This window comes from Octodon degus, unplaced genomic scaffold (genome assembly GCF_000260255.1).
Source record: "Octodon degus isolate 3935 unplaced genomic scaffold, OctDeg1.0 scaffold00015, whole genome shotgun sequence".
NCBI lineage: Eukaryota > Metazoa > Chordata > Mammalia > Rodentia > Octodontidae > Octodon > Octodon degus.
Genome location: NW_004524591.1, coordinates 11,732,083 through 11,751,653, shown reverse-complemented (window position 1 = coordinate 11,751,653; position 19,571 = coordinate 11,732,083). Strand labels below are relative to the sequence as shown.

The 19,571-nt window shown below is 44.5% G+C and overlaps 1 protein-coding gene across 1 annotated transcript in view; it reads left to right on the top strand.

The window, feature by feature from the left end:
- Positions 1 to 15: 15 nt before the first annotated feature.
- Positions 16 to 19,571, top strand: part of Cdca7l (cell division cycle associated 7 like) — a 50,170-nt gene continuing 30,614 nt past the window's right edge. The window contains exon 1 of the mRNA XM_004626558.3: positions 16 to 132. Coding sequence (XP_004626615.2) covers positions 109 to 132 — 24 coding nt within the window. The 5' untranslated portion in view covers positions 16 to 108. The remainder of the gene's footprint in view (positions 133 to 19,571) is intronic.

Below are 19,571 nucleotides of genomic sequence, written 5' to 3'. Positions count from 1 at the left end.
CGGGGCGCGCTGGCCGCTCGGCCCGGGCGGTTCTCGGAGCGCGGCGCTCGCGGCCAGCCAGGCCCCCGCGGCCACGTGCTACGAGGAAGCTGGAGCCCAGTTAGGAAGATGGAGTTGGCGACTCGCTCCCAGGTGAGGGTCTGGCCGGCCCCGGGGCTGCTCTGCCATCCCGCCCGGGTGCTGCCCTCGGCCCGGGACTGGAAACGTGGTCCTCGGCCGGGCGGGGAGGCTCGGCGGGCTCGTCGGAGCGCCGGAGCGGGCGCGCCCTCGGGATGCGCCGTGGGTCCCGTCGGGCCCGGGACTCGGTGGCCCGGCCCGGGCGGCAGCGGTGCAGCCCACGGAGCGGGCGCCTTTGCAGGAGGTGCAGGGGTGCGGCGTCGGCGTGTTCCCGGGACCTGGCTGGGGGAGGGGAGGCTTTCGGTGTGGTACCTTTCTTAATAGAAATTGGCGCAGAGATGAGAAAATTTTTTTAAAAAATACTGTTTTCCTAAAAAGAAAAAAAAAAAGTACAGAATCAGACCAGCCTAACTTGAGTTGAAATGTCTTTTGTGTTTGTTCTAGATCTTTTATGTTTTCAGGGAATTTGTAACTACTTAGGAAATAGCAACGTCATTAAGCCAAGTTAAGAAACAAACAGCTGCAAGAGCCTAAATATTACACGCAGCACGACCCCAATTGCGCATTATGGGCCTACCTAGGCTTTAAAACCCATTAACAGACCCTTGAGGGTGAGTTCCCTAGACGTTTCAGTGCGTGTCGGGAATGTGAAGGTGTTTGCAAAGCGCTTTTTTCTCCTTTTAAGCGAACTATTTAAAATAAGACGACATACATTTTTATTCAGAAGTAAGCAATAAAAAGGGTTCTTCAAAAGAACTCCAAATAATACAAAAGGGAAGGAAACAGCCACCCGCTGCTGTGGCAGCCAGAGATGGTTTGTGCGAGGGTTGGGCTGCTTCTGGCTTTGGTGAGAGGCTCCCCGCTTCCGCCTTCTCCCCTGGGGTTACCTTTTCTTCACCTGGGCTCTGGGACGGTGGCCAGGAGCTCGGAGACCTCGCCTGCTCAGGCCCTTCCCTGGCACCTGTCTGGTGTCAAGTTAGCCACTAATGGTCACTTTGGTTTTTCAGTAACTTCTAAAAGCCCTCTTTAAAGTGCACACTTGAAAATCTGTTGTGGATGTTTGTAAAAAAAGTTGTCAAAATTCTTCAGCGGAGGGAGGTCTTAGAAGCAGGAACAATAAACAAGCCTGAGAGTTAGATGTGTGGGCTTATAGGTGTCCTGTGCATCCAGAGGTTTTGGCTTCTCCCAAGATGTAAAAAGCAAACAACAGAACCAAACAAACCGGGAAGGAACCTTTGGAAGGAGAGTTGGGTTGGTGTGCATTGCATTGGAAAGGAGTTGGGGGTGTGTTACCTGAAACCTTTTGCTTCTGTTGGAAAGTTATGTGCACTTTAATCACTTGGGTCCATAGTATTCATGCTTTGGAAATTCTCAATGTCCCAGGATGTGTCACTGGAAATGATTGATTACTGTCCAAGAATGAGACTGATTATTATTATTTTTTTGGAGGAACTGGGGATTGAATTCAGGCCCTTGCACGTGCCAGGCAAGTGCTTATTCAACTGAGCTATCTTGCCAGCCCAAAGATTTATTTATTTATTTATTTATTTAGCGGAACCAGGGATTGAACTCAGGCCCCTGCATTTGCCAAGCAAGCGCTTATTCGAGCCATCTCCTTGGCCCGAGCCTGATTTTTTGGTAGTTCTAATATGTTTTTTTCTTTTTTATTTTTTTTATTTTTTTTAATAATTTATTTATTTATTTATTGTGTGTGTGTGTGTGTGTGTGTGTGTGTGTGTGTGTGGCCAGCTCAGCCCACCAGGGGGCAGGGCTGGCTGGCATGTGGTGCTGGGGGATTGAACCGCGGTCCCTGTGCTTTGCCAAGCTTGTTCTAAGTAGGTGCCTTAGACCACTGAGCCATCTCACCAGCCCCGGTAGTTCTAATATGTTAAAACTATTTACTTCATGGAGACAACCCACATACTCTATGAGCCCATTATACACCAATTAGGGTAAATTAATATAGATAAGATTTTTTTCTGTTTTAAAGACCTGATTGGCAGCACAAATAAGATGTGGTTTGCAGTGAATAGGTAACTTGTTCATCATAACTCAAGTGTGAGCAGATTATACCTTTACATTAGCTGAGTGGTTGTGTGGGGTGGACAGGTGACTGCACAAGCGCACTTAGTGAATGTTTCAGGCACAGTGTTCACCACCCTGAAGGAAAGTTTCCGTCCCTTGGCAAGCACAGAGCTGCAAGGTGTTCCCAGCAGAGAGGCTCCCGGGGGAATGGTGGTGAGCAGGGAGGAGGCCCCTTTACACTCCGAACTACTTCCACGTCTGCATTTCTGTGCCCCCGTGGTCCCTGCGCAGTGAGCATGCCTCCTGTGGACTGTGGTCCTGCTCGGACTGGCCACGGTGCCTTTGTGCTGTCCACAGTAAGAGACAGAAACAATACCTAGGAAAGGCAAGGGTGTGATGGTAAGCACACGGCGGAGCAGCAGCCTGTAGCTGGAGGCCAGTGCCTCTGGGCCTCCTTGCAGATGAACTGGTAGGCCCTGAAAGTCACCAAACCTCCTTTTACTCTTGTAGCTCCAGGGTGCGGGCAGCCTTTGAGAGGGAAATGATGCTCAGCTTCATGAATATGCATGAGGTGTGCTGCTGAGGGGGTGAGGGGGCTTTCTCTGGAGCTGACCTAGGGGCTACAAAGTGCACCCTTCTGAGCTGATCTTCTGGCTCTTTAAAAGGTGTGACCAGGGCCTCAGAAGCTGGTCACAGAGGGGGGTTGTTAGTGATTCAGGAAGGACTGTCACTTGCCATTTTAATTGTGTTTAAAGGGCGAGTTCTCCACGGCAGCACTGAATTCTTAGCGGTCATGGCAGATCTGATCAGGTACACAGGACAGAAAACCGTGCGATGGTGTCTGATGTAAACCAGTGTGTGACTGTTGGAGCATATCAATGAAAAAAAGCGGTGAAGCCTCTTGGATAGAAAAGCCCAAGCATGGTAACAGTGAATAAATGGTTCAGGAGTTCTCCTTTACGCCTTAACCCTGTTATAATTTAGGGTTTTTTAATTCCAAGACGTTCTGTTTTATAAAGGACTTCTAGTTTTGCGCGCCAAGTGTCGCTACTTTGTGTGGGGTTAGAAATGAGAAAATATTAAGTGAGACCGTTTTATTTTTTTGTTTGTGGGAAGCTGAAATTTGTGAGTATTTTGAAATAGGAAAAGTCAGAGGCATGTTTGGTAAGTTTGCCTGAGTTAGCTAACCCCAGAGCAGTTTCTCTTCTGTGGTAGTGATGGTAGTGCCCGGTGTGCAGCCTCGCCGTGCACTCGCGAGCCTCACTGTGGAAGGGCCAGAATTGGTTCCATGAACAGGTGAGCCAGCCTGCCTGCCTGCCTGCCTGCCTGCCTGCCTGCCTGCCTGCCTGGTTTTTCTTCGTGGTCGTCTGTCTGAGGCCTCTTCATCAGATGTTCACTTAGTGCCTGTTGAGCACCAGGTGTCCTGTTAGTCAGGGTGTAAGACTCCAGGCGCTGGACTCTGTTCCTCCCCGAAGAGGTCCATGGCCCTCTCTGCCCTCCTGCCTTTTCGGAATCCCAGTTTAGGATTCTTTGTGGCCTGGAGCTTGGGAAGTGGGAGGAGACCTTGGGAGTGTCTGCCCCACCTGGCAGAGGAACCGGCTTCTGTTTAAAAGTCTAGCTGTGCTGGGTATTTATTTATTTTTTATTTGTGGAACCGGGGATTGAACTCAGGCCCTTGCGCTTGCCAGGGAAGCGCTTCTTCTGAGCCATCTCCTGGTCCCATGTGCTGGGTATTTAAAGCTGTCGTTGAATCATTTCTAGAGTTCTGTGAGGTCCTTGTATTAGCTACATTTTGAGGACGAGGCTCGATTGGCTAATATGCCCAGGGCAGTTTACTGGGAGGCCTCAGCTAGGATCCTGTGCTCCGAATCTCTACCTGACCCTTGGCTGGGAAATAGGGGTGGCCAGGGCAGGAAACTTTCCCTGAAAGCCCCAGGAGAGGAATGCTGGCCAATTTAGGGTGTTCCTGAGATGCCTGAGGACATGCTGAATATAATGTAGGGGTGTTCCTCTCCCTTTAACCAGAAAGGCCTGGGGTCTTGGCAGCAAATCTGGTCAGATTTTACTTTTCACTTTCTGTAAAAGGCAGTTTAGAACTATGGTAAGATCCACAGGGTTTTTAAAAACTTTTTTTTTTTTTTTTTTTTTTTTTTTTTTGGTGTTGGTACTGGAGGGTGAACCCAGGCCCTTCTCAGTGAGCCACATCTTAGTCAGTTGCTCAGGCTAGGCTTGAAGTTGAGACCTCGCTTCAGCTTTCTGGAGTGCTGGGATAACAAGCACGTGTTCTGTAGGAATGATTTTTATGTGACCTTTTTTATTGTGCAAGTAATAACTAAATCATTCCTACGTGTTCTGTAGGAATGATTTTTATGTGACCTTTTTTATTGTGCAAGTAATAACTAAATACCAATATGTAAACAAAATGATGAACTGCTGTTCTGTCCTCCATGTTCTCTGTCTTGTCCTGAGGCCTAACCTTGATAATCTGCTTGCTCTTTTTTTTTTTTTTTTTGCGGAGCTGGGGATTGAACTCAGTCCCTTGCAATTGCCTGGGAAGCGCTTATTCCACTGAGCCATCTCCCTGGCCCCTCTGCTTGCTCTTTGAGTGGTGCTGTCTTTAGAACTGCTAGTACTAGGGGTTTTTTTGTTTTTGTTTTGTTTTGTTTTTTTGAGATTGGTGGTCTTTACAGTTTTTTTTTTTTTATTTTTTGTTTTGGTGGAACCAGGGATTGAACTCAGGCTCTTATGCTTGCCAGGGAAGCGCTTATTTTACTGAGCCCTGTCCCCAAGTGCTGAAGTGTTTTGTTTTTTTGGCTGGCTCAGGATGCCTTCGGGGCAGGTCTGGTAAGGCTTGAGGATCTGGGGATCAAACCACAGTATCCTGAGTGCTTTGTTTAAGCAGTGACTTAACTGAGCTGTTGGGCAGGCCCCCAACAGTTTTCATTTTTAACCACTATATAAGGTTTCATTAGGGATGTGTATATTAACTTTCTCAAAGTGAACAACCTGTGCCAATTCTCTAACAAATTTGTTTTTTAATTATTTCCTTAGAATTATTTGTAGTCAGGTAAAGGGGACCCTCCAACACCTTGTGTTCCTAGGGTTTTCCCTAGTGTTGTGCCAGAGTTTGGACTGAGGAAAAGGAGTAGTGTACCTTGGGCTCAGGGCCTCTGACAGTTGTACTGAAACAGCATGATGTCCCTCAATACTCTGAGGAGGCAGTGCAGAGTAGCCAAGTCTCAGAGTGGTGCTCCTTGCCACACCCGCTGGTATGCCTAAGGAAGCCCAGAGTCCAGGGCGCTGCTCAGGCTGCCCTTGGGTGCCTGGGTGAGGCTGTGGGGATTTGCAGATTGGTCTCCTTGGCTCGGAAGGTTGGCACGTGCTGTGCCTAGTTTCTCTCCTGTGTGGCATAGATTCCCTTTTTAAGAGTTATCCTAGGCCTGGGAATGTAGCTCAGTGACACAGCACCTGTCTGCTAAGTGCAAGATCCTGAGTTCAATTCCCAGTACCAGAAAGAAAGAGTTAACCCTTTGTCTTGGTTATGTCAGTGAGAGCCATCTAAACCACATTCCTGAGAGCATGTTTTCAGTAAACGTTGGATGTCTAGAGGAGGTCAAACAGATTTGCTCATTTTACAGTGTTTTTTTTTTTTTTTATTAGAACAACATATATATTTTTGATGCAGGTGTGGGTTATAAAAGGCAGGTGTGGTCTGTAAAACTTGACTGAGCTGTTTAAGTAACTGCAGTGAAATGTTTAAAAAGCAGCCTGTGGCAACCTAAAGGTCCTGGAGCTTATGTGTCCTGGCAGTGAGGCTATCAGTCCTGTGTCCTGCTGGTTGTGCCAGGTCCTCAGGGGTCCCCTTCCCTTGGAGCCCTAAGGAGGGGCACAGTTACTTGACAGCCCTGTCTTAAATCTTCACTCCGAGAGGGTCCTGGACTCAGAGATTTGGGCTTTTGGAACACACCTGGATTTTTTTTTTTTCCCATAAACCTTGGCAGCCTCTGCTGTGGCTGGCAAACCTATGCGATGAGGGCGCCAGGGTTTCCTTAGGGCAGTGGCTGGTGACCCCAACTCATGTGGCAGGTAAGAGTGATGATTCTTCAGCCAGTGGGTAAAGGGACTTGCATAGTTGGTGCAAATATCTGTTGAATAAAAATTAATGGAGCTGGGCATGAAGCCTCAGGAGGCTGAGGCAGGGAGATCACAGGTTTGAGCCCCTCCTGGGCATTTTAGAAACTGTGTGAGACCTTGGGAAGTAGCTCAGTGTCAAGGCCATGGACTCAGTCTTTGGTCCTTAGGGCGTAGGGGAGGCTTGCGTCTGGGCATATGGTGCAAGTGGACGTTGGAGTTTTGCTGGGCCAGAAGGAACATCCTGTTAACAAAGCTGCTTGTTTTTCTGTTGCTTTGCATGGAACCAGTTCCTGCCTGTCCCCGAGGCCTGAGGGATGGCAGGCTCCACCTGCCTACATAGGGATTTTGTCATAAATCCCTGGTTTTATCTCTCAAAAGTCATCCTTGCTTTGCATTCCATCCTATGATACAAGTTTATTTTAATGAAAAGTGAAATTTAAAAGGGCTATTCTGATGTGAGGGGGGAGGAAGAAAACTCTGTTGGCGGTGTGGGCTTTCAAGCCCTGTGGCTCCCCCACTGGAGAAGCATGGAATTGCCAAGCGTAAACCTGAGAAAACTTGTCTACAGTAAGTCTGAGGACGAGGTAGCCGCCTCCTGCCCACCTGGACTGTCTTTTCATTTGAAGCTGTGTGATTCTGAAAGGCATTAAATGGTGGTGGTGGTGGTGGGGTGAGGCGTGTGGAAATACCTAAGGACCTTTTGTCTGTGTAAAATGTCTATAGTGTCTTTGTTTTTCAACATCATTTTTTTTTTAGCAGAATATATTTATTGAGGGAAAGAAAGCTCTTGTCTGAAAGAGAGACATGAGGGGGCCCGAGTGGGAGGTCACCACAACCCATCTGTTTAGAAAGAAAAATTAAAGCTTGGGATTGTGGTGCACATCTGGTGTCTTCCTGTAATCTCTGGAAGGCTGAGATAGGGATTGAGGTCTGGGCCATTTAGAGACACTGTCTCATAATAAAGAGAACGTTACACAGGATGGGGTTGTCGCTCAGTGCAAAGGCCTCGAGTTCTCCGGGAATGCCAAAAAGGGTTGCATTCAGTATTTTTCTCTCAGCCTCTCTCATTCTCACTTTCTCACTCTAACTTGTCTCATTTTTTTGCTCTTCAAAGTAGTTCTAGTCATTTTTCTTTGGGGAAGTTTATTTTTCATTGAAGTTTACCGCATGAACGTGGCGTTTTGTGGAACATTCTGTTTACCTGACTTTAAAAAATGACCCTGTCCCCCACACCGCCCACGGCACATGGGGAGCAGTGGGTGTGGGTGCACTCTGACCTTCCAGAGCTGGGCACTGGTTAGTTAGGCACAGCAGAAGGGCGCGCATTTGATGAGTGTGTCATTCACAGCAACCTGCAGGGCACCTCCCAGAGGTGGCAGGGGTCCTTTTTCCACTGCAGCAGTCAGTGCCGTGAGCAGGGCAGGAGTGTGCCAAGAAGGTAAGGTCTCTTTGGGAGGTATTCTGGAGCCGGCAAGAGCTCTTGCCTCCTCTGAGGGACAGGCATGTTCAGGCTTCTGTCACTGCCTGTCCTGCCCTGGGCTGTCTCTGCCTGCAGCTGTGTGGTCTCAGCTGCCATCCCTGTCCTTGGAAGTTTCTGTGGCCATCGGCCCAGTCTGCCATCGGCCCAGTGTGCGTCCTCGGCCCCTGGGGTCATCTGCTCTCTTGACTGCAGAAGCTCCTGGACTGACTTCTTTTTTTTTTTTGGACTGACTTCTGTGTTCACCTTCATCACACTATGGTGACTTTTTCTAGAGGTGGTCTCGCATGTTCCTGCATCGAGCTCATTTTGATTTCTGAGACGGGCTTGCGGTGTAGTCCAGGTTGACCCTGAGCCCATGGCTCAGTACAGGTGGTCCAGTTCTTTGTGGGTAAACAGGAGGGTTATACTTTCCTGGCTTCTTGAAACAGCAGCTGCTTCAGCTAATGAAATACGAGTGGTAGTACTTAGTTATATTTAGGGGGTATTCTGTAAATGTCAGCAGCATATTATTCATTGCATGTCATTGCCTCTGCCTCTGCACCTGCCAGCAGGGCTGCGCTGTGAGGGTGGTGTCGCTGGTCCCATGAGAAACGTGCCATGTGAACAGGGAAGAGCCCCCCCCCCCTTTTTTTGATGGGACTGGGATTAAACTCAGGCCCTTGCGCTTGCTAGGGAAGCGCTTATTCCACTGAGCCATCTCTCCAGCCCCCCTTTTTTGTTTTAAACCATTGGTTGAAATTTTCTAATCTGTCATGTTCCGACAGACCCAGGTGCTCCTGTTTAAATTTTGGGTTTGTTCTGTGTTACCTGAGGGCCTGGAGTCCTGGTGGTGGTGGTGATAGGGATCTGTGGATTTCTTTCCATTGCTGGCATGATAATGGTGGGGAGAATAGTTATTGAAGTGGTTTGGAGTTCAGGCACGGGCGGGCGTGTTAGGGAGAGTTCCCAAGGCAAAGCGGTTGGTTCTGTCCCAAGTGCCAGCACTATCTGTAGAAAACATGGAGAGCAGGCTTGTTCAGGTTGATAATGTTGATAGGCTTTTAGTGTGCAGAAGATGCTTTTTTTTTTTTAAATAAAAAATTGTATTTACTTAGAGGCGTTCAGAATGTCAACAAAACAGTTGTGACTTTTTTTTTTGCAATTGCAGAGTGGTATTCAGTTAACAAAACAACAATTATTTTGTATAAGATGCATAAGAGACAACTGAAGGTGAAAAACTACTGTCCCATATATAACTAGTTTGTGCTGTGCACCAACAAGAACCTGCTTTAAATTTCCATGCCAGTTTACAGCCCCATACTGCACCAGGCAGGGTTAGTGGCTACTGAAAATGCCACCAGGACAGGGCTATCTAAAGACACGTTCAGTAGTGTGTTAACTGTACAAAAAAATACACCGAACATTTTAAAAACAAATCTTACACAGCCTTACATTTCAGTTTTTTTTTTTCTTCAAAAGGAGTGAGTTGTGTACAGGGGGGTTAAATGCTTTATAGACAAGAAAAAAAACTGCGCTAGAACCAACTTATTCATCCTCCTTCTCCTCTTCATCCTCCTTCTCCTCTTCATCCTCCTCATCCTCTTCATCTTCCTCCTCCTCCTCCTCTTCCTTCTTTTTCTTGCTTTTTCCAGCCTTAACGACTCCGTTTGGCTGCAGCAGCTTTTCCATTAGCCTGGTAGGCAGCGATGTCCTTTTCATACTTCTCCTTCAGCTTAACAGCCTTCTTCTCATATGGCTGCCTGTCATCTGCTGCAGTATTGTTCCACATTTCTCCAAGTTCCTTTGTAACTTCACCAATGGAGAGGCTAGAATGCTCTCATTTATTTGATTTTTGGGCGATACTCAGAACAGAAGAAGGCTGAAGGAGGCCTCTTGGGCGCATTGGGATCCTTGAACTTCTTTTTTTTTTTTCTCCTTTAGGAGGAATATAAGTTTTCATTTCTCTTTCATAACGAGCTTTGTCCGCCTTTGCCATATCTTCAAATTTTCCTTTTTCTTTAGCAGACATAATCTTTCCCCTCTCTGAGCACTTCTTAGAAAACTGAGAAGTTAACGGAAGCATCTGGGTGCTGCTTCTTGTGCTCCTCTCGGCAAGTTTGCACAAAGAATGCATAGGATGACATCTTGCCTCTCGGCTTCTTAGGATCTCCTTTGCCCATGTTTACTTGTTTTCCTCACGAGGTACAGAGTCGCCCTGTGCCCGTCCAGCTCTCACTTGCCCCGGTGCTATCTCTATGGAGCTCAGTGTACTGTAATGGCTGTGAGGTGCAGAAGATTCTTGACCATCATTGGCCTTACGTTTCCTATTTGTTGACCTCCCTGGAAGCGGAAATAAACCAGCACTTCCTAAATGATTGGGTTCATTTTATTCCTAGGATCTTCGCCAGAATTCAGTTCACTGACTGCATATCTACAGTTCAGTAAATCATCTGTTTCCTTTTTTTCCCCTTGGTACTGGGAATTGAACTCAGGACCTCATGCTTGCCAGGCAGAGGCTGTGCCACTGAGCTCTATTTCTGGTCCTTTGAGTAGCTCTTCTAAGCCTATACAAATACATGTCTGCATTTCTCTTCAGTGACATTTTCACTTTTAAAAATAATGTACTTTGCAGGCATGGCTCTTGATTGTGTAGTGTACCTTTCCCCGCTGTGTCTTGAGGCTTTTCCATCATTCCAGACCCATTAAATAGTTGAGCTCTACACACCCCCAACCTTTACTGTATTTTCTGAGAATTTGACTACTTTGCATGTATTTTAAATGAACGATTTTTGTCCTTTTGTGACTGGTTGGTTCATTTCACTTGCCATAGTGTTTTCAGGGACCATAGCATGTTACAACATGCCAGAATTTTATTACTTTTTAAGGCTGAATAATACTTCTTTATAGGCACCTACCCTTGTGTCGGTGGACAGGGTGGCACATTCCACCTTGCAAAGGTAATGCTTTGATATGGGATTGTTGGGAGCAACAGAATCTAGGAAATTGATCAGATGTGTGTAGGTGGGACCAGGTCTCAGTGCCTAAAGCAAACTAGCTACCTCAGTCCTGGGATAAACATCCTGTCTGATTTAGTTGCTAAGCAACCTTGTGTCACGTGTTACTAACTTTGCACAAGTATAAATAAAGGATCATTTTGTTGTGCATTGAGTTAGCCTTGCCCATCGGGCATACCGGTGACCACCCAGCCCAGCTTTTGTCTTCTTGTCTTTCTTTTTTCCTTACAGCTGTTTCTCCCCAGTAGAAGTGATCCCAGTGAGGCCAAGGGATCCCTCCATGGGATGACAAACATCACTGTACACGTCTCCAGAGGTGTCTCCTTTCATTTCCTTCATTTTCCTACCAAACGGCAGTTGTAGAGCCATAGTGCAAAATTGGATTTTTGAGAAATTATGATACTGTTTGGGACAGTAGTTGTATCATTTTATATTCTCACCAGCACTGTACAAGGGTTCAGATTTTTTTAAATCTCCGCCAGTACTAGTCACTTGTTTCTTTTTCCTAGTTGCCATTCTTAATAGATACAAAGTGGTATTTTGTGGTTTTCATTTTCATTTCCTTGGTAATTAGTGCTATTAGGCATCTTTTCGTGTGCATATTGGCCACCTGTATATCTGTGTTGAAGGAATGCTAATATTTAATTCATCCTTTGCTCAATTCTTTTTTTAACTTAGATTTTTGAGTATTTCATATTGTGTGTGCTGGGAATTGAACCCAAGGCCTTGCATATGCGAAGCAAGCACTTTCCCAGCCTTTCTTTTTTGGTCTTACTATGTATCCTAGGATGGTCTCAAACTCACAGTCCTGCCTCAGCCTTCCCAGTAGCTGGGGTTACAGGTGTGCACTACCATGCTTGGCTCCTAATTTCATTAAGTTTTTGGTAGTTAATGAGTTAGCTATGTAATTTGAATGTTAATCCCTTACCTGTAAATGGTTTCTATCCATTGCATAAACATTTCTGTTTTGATATAGCTCAGTTCATCTTTTTGTTGTTGTATGCAGGAAATCATTGCCAGTGTCACGAAGCTTTTCTCATTATCTTTCTTTTAAGAGTTTTTCAGTTTTAAATCTTTTTTTGGTAAGTTTTATGGGACAGGGTGTCTCATATAGTCTAGGCTGCCTTTGAACTCTTATGTGTAGCCTAGGTTGCTCTGAAACTTGCAGCTTTACTCCTGCCTCTCAGCCTGCCAAGTGCTGGGATTACAGGCAAGACCCACCGTGCCGGACCATAATTTTAGCTCTTAGGTTTAGATGTTTGTTCTGTTCTGAATGTTTGTATAGCTAGTTTTAAGGCAAGGATCCAATTTCATTCTCCTGCAAAATGTGGATCTGTGCAGTCTGCCCAGTGCTGTTGGTTGAAAAGAAATGTCCTTTCCCCATTGAATGGTTTTGGTGCTCTTGTCACCAATCATTTGACTGCATGTGCTGGGCTTGTTTTGTGTTCATGTTAGGACTGCACTGTCAGGAAGTGTGAGCTCTTCAGTGCTGCAGTATTCCAACCCGAAGATTGTTAAGGTGGTTTAGGACTCCTTGAGGGTCCATATGCATTTTAGTTTGGGAATATTGCTGGGATTTTGGAAGGAATTCATTGACTCCATAGGTTGCTTTGGGCAATGTATTATCATCCTAACAATGTTATCTTTCATTATATTGTCCTTTATTTTTCAGTGATGTTTTGTAGTTTTCACTGTATGAGACTTTTTTGTTATTGGATAAATTTATTTGTAAGTATTCTTCTTGATGCCAGCATGAACGGAATTTTTAAATTTTCTTTCCAAATTATTGAGTTTTGTGTTGATTTGAAGTCTTGCAGTGTTGTTGAATTTGTTAATTAGCTCTAAATACCTTCTCAAGGAATCTCTAGGGTTCTGTGTATGTGTGTACAATGATGTCATTTCCTAATAGAGACACCTTTGACTGCTTGCATTCCCAGATGGATGGATGCCATTTGTGTTTCTTAAGTGATTGTTCTGGCTAGAAGTAAGCAGGAAACTTGTTTCTGGTCTTAGGGCAAGTACTTGCAGTCTTTCGATTACCATTATGATATTTCTGGGTTAAATGATGTTGAAGGGTTTCCTCTATTCTCATTGAGTAGTTTTCATTATGAAAGGGTGCTGAATTTTCTCAGATGCTTTTTTCTGCATCAGCTGAGACAATCATTTTTTTCTGTAATATGACATATAATTGATTTTCATATGTTGAGTCTTCTTGAACTGCAGGAATAAATTAGTTGGTCATCTTGTACAATCCTCTTATTGTACTGTCAAATTTGATTTACTGGCCTCCCCCCCCCTCCAGTTTTTATGAGACAGTGTCTTGCTATGTAGTACAGGTTGGCCTTGAACTCACAGCGATCCTCCTGCCTCAGCTGCAAACCACGCCCCCAACTGGGAGGGCAGCTGTGCAGCACCATGCCCGTGCCTCCCCCACCTTGCTGGTCTTTCTGTTGAGGATTTTTGCATTAGTCTTCATAAGGGATATTGCGCTATAGTTTTCTCCTGAGGACTTTGTCTGGTTTTGATATCAGAGTAAAGCTAGGCACATAGAAATTAGGAAACGTTCCCTTCTCTTTAGTTCCTTGGGAATAGTTTGAGGAGCAGTGATGTTAATTCTTTTAATTTAAATGTTCAGTAGAGTTCACCAGTGAACCCATGCCTATTTGTTTTGGACTTCGTTGAGTTGGAAGGGTTGTGATTGTTAATTCAAATCCTTACTGGCTATAGGTCTATTCAGATCTGTTTAATAATTCTTCTCAGTCTTGGTAGGTTGTATGTTTATCCACTTCGTCTAGGTAATTATAATTTATTGGCATACAATCATTTGTAGTATTTTTTAAAAATTCTTTTACTTTTGTAAGATTAGTAGTAATTGCCCTGTTTTATTTCCTAGTAATAATTTGAGTCTTTTTTTTTAGTCATTGTAGCTGAAAGTTTATTTTGTTATTATTTCCAAAGAACTGATGGTTAGTTTTACTGATTTTTCTTTGTTAGTCTGTTCTACTTATCACTGCTATGATTTTTTAAAATTTCTTTCTTTTTGCTAGTTTTGAGTTTAGTTTTCTGTATATTAAAAAGTATCTAAAGGTAGTTTGAACACTTGTTCTATTTTTAATATACACATGCATGGTTGCAAACAGCATAGCTTTGGCTGTATCCCTTATTTTGTTTCCATTTGCCTTACACAGTAAGTGAGCTTACATTGTGGGTGTGTGTGTGTGTGTGTACATATATACATATAGGCTGAAAGTAATTTTGTACAGTATTTAATAATTTCGTTCATGAAGCATGCTTTCATTGTATGAGACTTTCACTTGTAGCACCAGTTTGGCAGGTAAGGTTTCCAATTCTGCAGCACCTGGATTTCCTATTTTTTTGATTCAGGATGCCCAACCTGTACTTTCAAGTTTCTCTTGTGATTTTTTTCTGAGACTCATTGGCTGAGTATATTGTTTAATCTCCACAGTATTTTGAGCATTCCAGTTTTGCTTCTCTTGATTTCTAGTTGCATTCTTTTGGCCAGAAAAGATAGATTGTATGATGTCAGTCATTTAACGTGTGTTCACACTTGCTTTGTGACCTAGCATTCAGTTTATCTTGCATAATTGTGTGTACTAGGGAAAAATGTGTGTTTGCTGTTGGGTTCTGTATATGTCTGTTAGTTTGGTTGATTGTGTTCAAATTTGCTATGTCCTGTAGCATTTGGTGGTTCTGGTACCTACAGCGAAGTGCCAGAGTCTCTACAAAACTCTCTTTGTTTCTTCAGTTCTGTGTTTACTTTCTATATTTTGGAGCTTTGATTTTTGGTGAATATATTGAAAAATGTTCTTTTTGTTGAATTGATAACCCTTTTATCCATCAGTAATGCCTTTGTCTTTCATAACAGCTGTTCATTTAATATTTATTATCTGATGTTAGGCATTCTTTTTTCATCCTTTCACTTTTTACCTATTTGTCCTTTATATAAGGTCAATATCCTATAGAAAGCGTATAGGTGTATCTAATAACATATAGTGACATCTTTTTTAATCCGTTTTGTCAGTCTCTTGGTTGTGAAGTTCAATCTCAGTGAATTTAAAATTATTATTTGAGAATGACTTAGTTTTTTCACTGTTATGTTTTCTGTATGTCTTACAGGGTTTTTTTTAAATGTATTTGGTACATGGTCTCACTACGCAGCTTGGCCTTATAGTTTTTAAATTTCATTTGTTTATTTATTTTGGCGGAACCAGGGATTGAACTCAGGCCCTTGTGCTTGCCAGGGAGGTGTTTATTCCACCGAGCCATCTCCCCAGCCCCTTGGCCTTGTAGTGATCCTCCTGCTTTCGGCCTCTCCAGAGCTGAGATTATAGGTACGTGCAACTATGCCTGGTCTCGGTGGCCAGCTCATGGTGCTGGGGATCCAACCTGGGTTCCTGCACTTACCTAAGCAGGCACTCAGTCCGCTGAGCTATTCAGCCTTGTCTTAACAGTTTTTTGGGGGGCTGGCCAAATAGCTCAGTGGATTAAAGTGCCTGCAAGCAGGCGCAGGGGCATGCCATGCTGGCCCCACCCCTGGGGCATGCTGAGAAGGCAATTGAGACTAGGTGTGGTGGCACACGCCTGTAATCCCAGCTCTTGGGAGGTTGTAAGCAGGAAAATCACTACAAGTCTGATCTAATAGTGAGACCCTGAACACCCTGTTAGACCCTTCTCTAAAATACAAAAAAAAATTTTTTTGGTGCCTTTTTCCTTTATTAGTGCCTTTATATCTACTTTCTTACAGTAACTTTTTCTTTTTCTTTTTTTCTTTCTTTTTTTTTTTTTTTTGGTGCAACTGGGGATTGAACCTGAGGGCCTTATGCTTGCCAGGGAAGTGCTTATGCTACTGAGCCATCTGCCCAGCCCCAGTAACCTTTTTTTTTTTTTTTTTTTTCTCACTATTTTTACTTTTCTGAGTATTGTACAGATACTTTCTCTGGTTATCATAGGGGTTATATGTAACATTCTAAAGTTACAATAGTTTAATAACATTTTAATATAGACTTTTTCTATCCTATTGTTTTCCTCTCATGTCATTGATGCTGTAAGTGACATCTTTATGCATTGTGTGCCCACTAATGTAGATAGTTTTTAACTTTGTAGAAAGTAAAAAGTGGAGGTTCAAACTTAAGAATAACACTAGGTTTTATATTTTCGTGTGTTTATCTTTACCCAAGAACTGTACAGTTTGATGATACTGAGATCTCACTGTATATACGTACTGCAGTAATCAGCTGTCCTCAGTAGATGTGACTAAGGGTTCGCTGTGATTTAATTATGCATTCAAGGTTCTCCAGCGATCGAGGACTTGGTCTGTAGGCGGCCCTGCTTGGGAGGTGCTGGATCCTGGGGCGGTGTTGCCTGGTGCCTGCCTTTAAGTCATTGGGGCATCCTAGGCTTCTGGCTGCCTGTTCTTCATCATAAGCTTTTCCGTGCGTATGAGCCTCCAGTGTAGTGTGACTGCTCACCATGACAGAGGCTTCTGCATCGCCATCGTCCCCACCATGGACTCCTTCCAGAGCCAGTCTCTGTCATGCTCTTTGGACTTTTAGCCTCCAAAATTGTGAGTTGAATGATGGTTCTCTAATTTTACGTTAGCTGCCTTAACCTGACATGCACAGCTTAAAGGAGCAAAGGTTTATTTTGGGTCACGGTTGCAGAGGTTTCAGCGCGTGGCCATCTAACTCTGAGGCAGAAGCACATAGTGGAGCAAAGTTGCCCACTGGCAGCTCGTGCAGAGAGGTCAGGGAGAGCCAGAGAAGGCTGCGTGTGTGCCTTCCAAGGCAGAGCCTCGTGGCCCAACCCCTCTGGCTGTGGCCCCGCCTTGTATGGCCTGTTCAGCGCTGGACTCATGAATGGTAGGATCCCCTGTCAAGGCCAGAGCCCTGGTGCTGTGTCTGCCTTCCGAGGCACCCTCCTGTCAACCCATGGGACTTGGGGGGGGGTGTTCTCGGTCTACACCCTAACAGCCCATGCCCTTGTATAAGCAGATTTCTTTCGTGGAATGCGGGCCCATTTGTCCTCCTGCCACTTATGTGTAGCAGTATTTGCTTGTCACATGCTGCCTCTCATTAAGCATGTCCTTAAAAACACATGTACCTGTATACTCCGCACTCCTGGAGGCTGAGTAGGAGCGTGACAAATTCAAACCCACCCAGGACAGCTTTCTGACTTTAGGTCTTTTTTAAAAACAGGGTTAGAGATGTACCTCAGTACTAAGTTCAATTCCCAGAGCTGCCAAAACAAAACATCTGAAACAAAATGTTGCTGAGTTGGTAGATGCGAGTGCTTATCTTACTTTTTGTTTGTTGTTTGTATTTTAGTAAGAGTCTACAGTGTCTACAGGGTCTCACCATGTAGATCAGACTTGTAGTGATTCACCTGTGTTCAGCCTCCCAAGAGCTGGGATTACAGGTGTGCGCCACCACGCCCAGTCTCAAGTCACCATGTTAGCACACCCTGTGGGTGGAGCCAGCTTGGCACACCAGGGATTGAACCATGGCTGCTGCATCTGCCTAAGTAGGTAGTTTAATCCGCTGAGCTATTTGGTTAGCCCATGAGTGCTTGTCTTAATTTCATTCTTTTTATTAGTTTGGCTGAAAACTTCTGAAATATTTGTAGTATCTTTTCTGTCTGTTCAGTGACTTTTCACTTTTATTATTTTATCAGTGTGGCTCTTGGTATATTTCACTGTGTTTGAGTTTCTTAGCAGTGTTAATAATTGATAATATTTTTGGCAGATCTTTATCCCAACTTTTTTCAAAATTTTGTTACCTTTTAATTAAGAAGCTTTAGATTGGGGGCTGGGGAGATGGCTCAGTGGAATAAGGGCTTCCCTGGCAAGCACAAGGGCCTCAGTTCAATCCCCGGTTCCGCAAAAAAAAAAAAAAAAGAAGAAGAAGAAGAAGCTTTAGATTATTACAGGGTCAGTAAGACACTTTGCCATTTTAATAGTCTTAATATTGATGGTTGACGTTCTTCCCGTTCGGAGATCAGCTGCATATTTACATTAGGTAGTCTTTTTATTTCCCACCTAACTCTGATCCTCTGATTTGTACTGTAAGAAGAGAAGCTGTGTTTTCTCTCCTTGCTGGGACAAGATGCCTGACACTCAAAATCAAGGCAGGAAAGGTTAGCTCACAGTTTGTGGGGGTTTCAGTCCATACTCAGCTGGCCCCAAGGCTGAGTGGCACATGGCAGAGGGCAGGTGTTCATGGTGGTGGAAGACAGCAGAGAGCAGAGGGAGGAGCAGCAGGGGGGGCAGCTAGCTGGCTAGCCCCTCTCTCCTCATATTTGTATGCAGATTACCTGCCCCACGGCTGGTGCAGCACTTACGGCCATAATCCCAGCATTGGGTCAAGAATTAATCACAAGCCCTAGAAGCTGTCCCATGACTGCATGAGGCTTTGGTGGGACAACTAGACACAAACCATAACAGAAGCAGAAGGGACTGTTTTATGCCCCCAGCTGGTTTTGCCAGCACCACTCTGGCAGGCCTTTTCTTTCCCATTGACTTGTGGTACTTCTGTTACAGTGTTTTTATTTTATGTGCTAGGATCCATTTTCATGCCATTTGCTTTGGATAGATATTTCTACATTTTTTTTTTTAATCTCTTAACTAAGGTTTAATGTGACACAAAGATTTACCCTGTTGTTAGGCATTATGTCACATATCTTTAACTATTGAGGAAGCCGAGGCAGGAGGATGGCACGTTAGCCCTGCTTCAAAATAAAATTTAAGAAAGTCTACGGAGATAGCTAAGTAGAGTGCTTTCCTCGCGTGTGCAGGCCGTGGGTTCAGACCTCGTTCTCCACCCCCCCACCTCTTCAGTCCTCAGCCTTGGCATGCCTGCATCCTCTGCTAGTGCGACTCCCCTCCCCAGATGCTTGTCTCCCTTTGTAGTCAGACCTATCTCTAGCCCCAGGCAGCCGCTGGTCTGTTTTCTTTGTAGATGAGGTTTCTTCCCAAATGTCACCTAAGTAGAGTTATACACTACGTGTTTTTTCTCTTGGTGTACCGTGTTTGAGGTTTAGCCATGGTGTGCGTCAGCACCTTGTTGTTTTTAAAAGTGGGGTGGTACCCATGTAGTTCTTTTCACTTTACAGTACTACCTTAGTTTGTCCATTCCCTAGTTGATTTGGATTATTGTTTTTTGAATACTACTGATACTTAGAAGTTTTATTTGTGTATATTTGTGATGCATAATATGTTCCTTTTGGGGACTCTGTACATGTATCTCTCATACCACCATCATTTTTGATCCTGCCTACAAGTTTCATGTCAGCCCGAATTTTCATTGCTGTAGTTGAACACCTAGGTATGGGACTCTTGGGTCTGTGATAAGTGAATATTTCGCTTTACAGGGAACTACCCCCTGGGTTTTGAGAGTGGCCCTCCCATTTGGATTTCAGTCAATAAGGTATGAGTATCCATTGTTCCACATTCTCGTCATGCTTCAGTATTTGGTGCAGGAATTGAACTTGAGACCTTATGCTTGCCAGGCAGGCCTTGTGCTGTTGAGCTACATCCCCAGCACCAGTCTTTGGTATATTTTTGAAGCCATTCTGATAGCTGTATCTCACTGTGATTTTAATTTCCATTTCCCTGCTGGCCAGGCATGTTGAACATCTCGTGTGCTACGCATCTACCACCCTTTTGTCTTTGGTGAGGTATCTGCTCAAGCTTGTTGCCGGTTTTTCATTTGGGCAGTTTTGAGAGTTATACATTCTGGGTATCAGTCCCTAGTCAGATACATGATTTGCAGATATTTTTTCCCAGTATGTGTGTGTGTGTGTGTGTG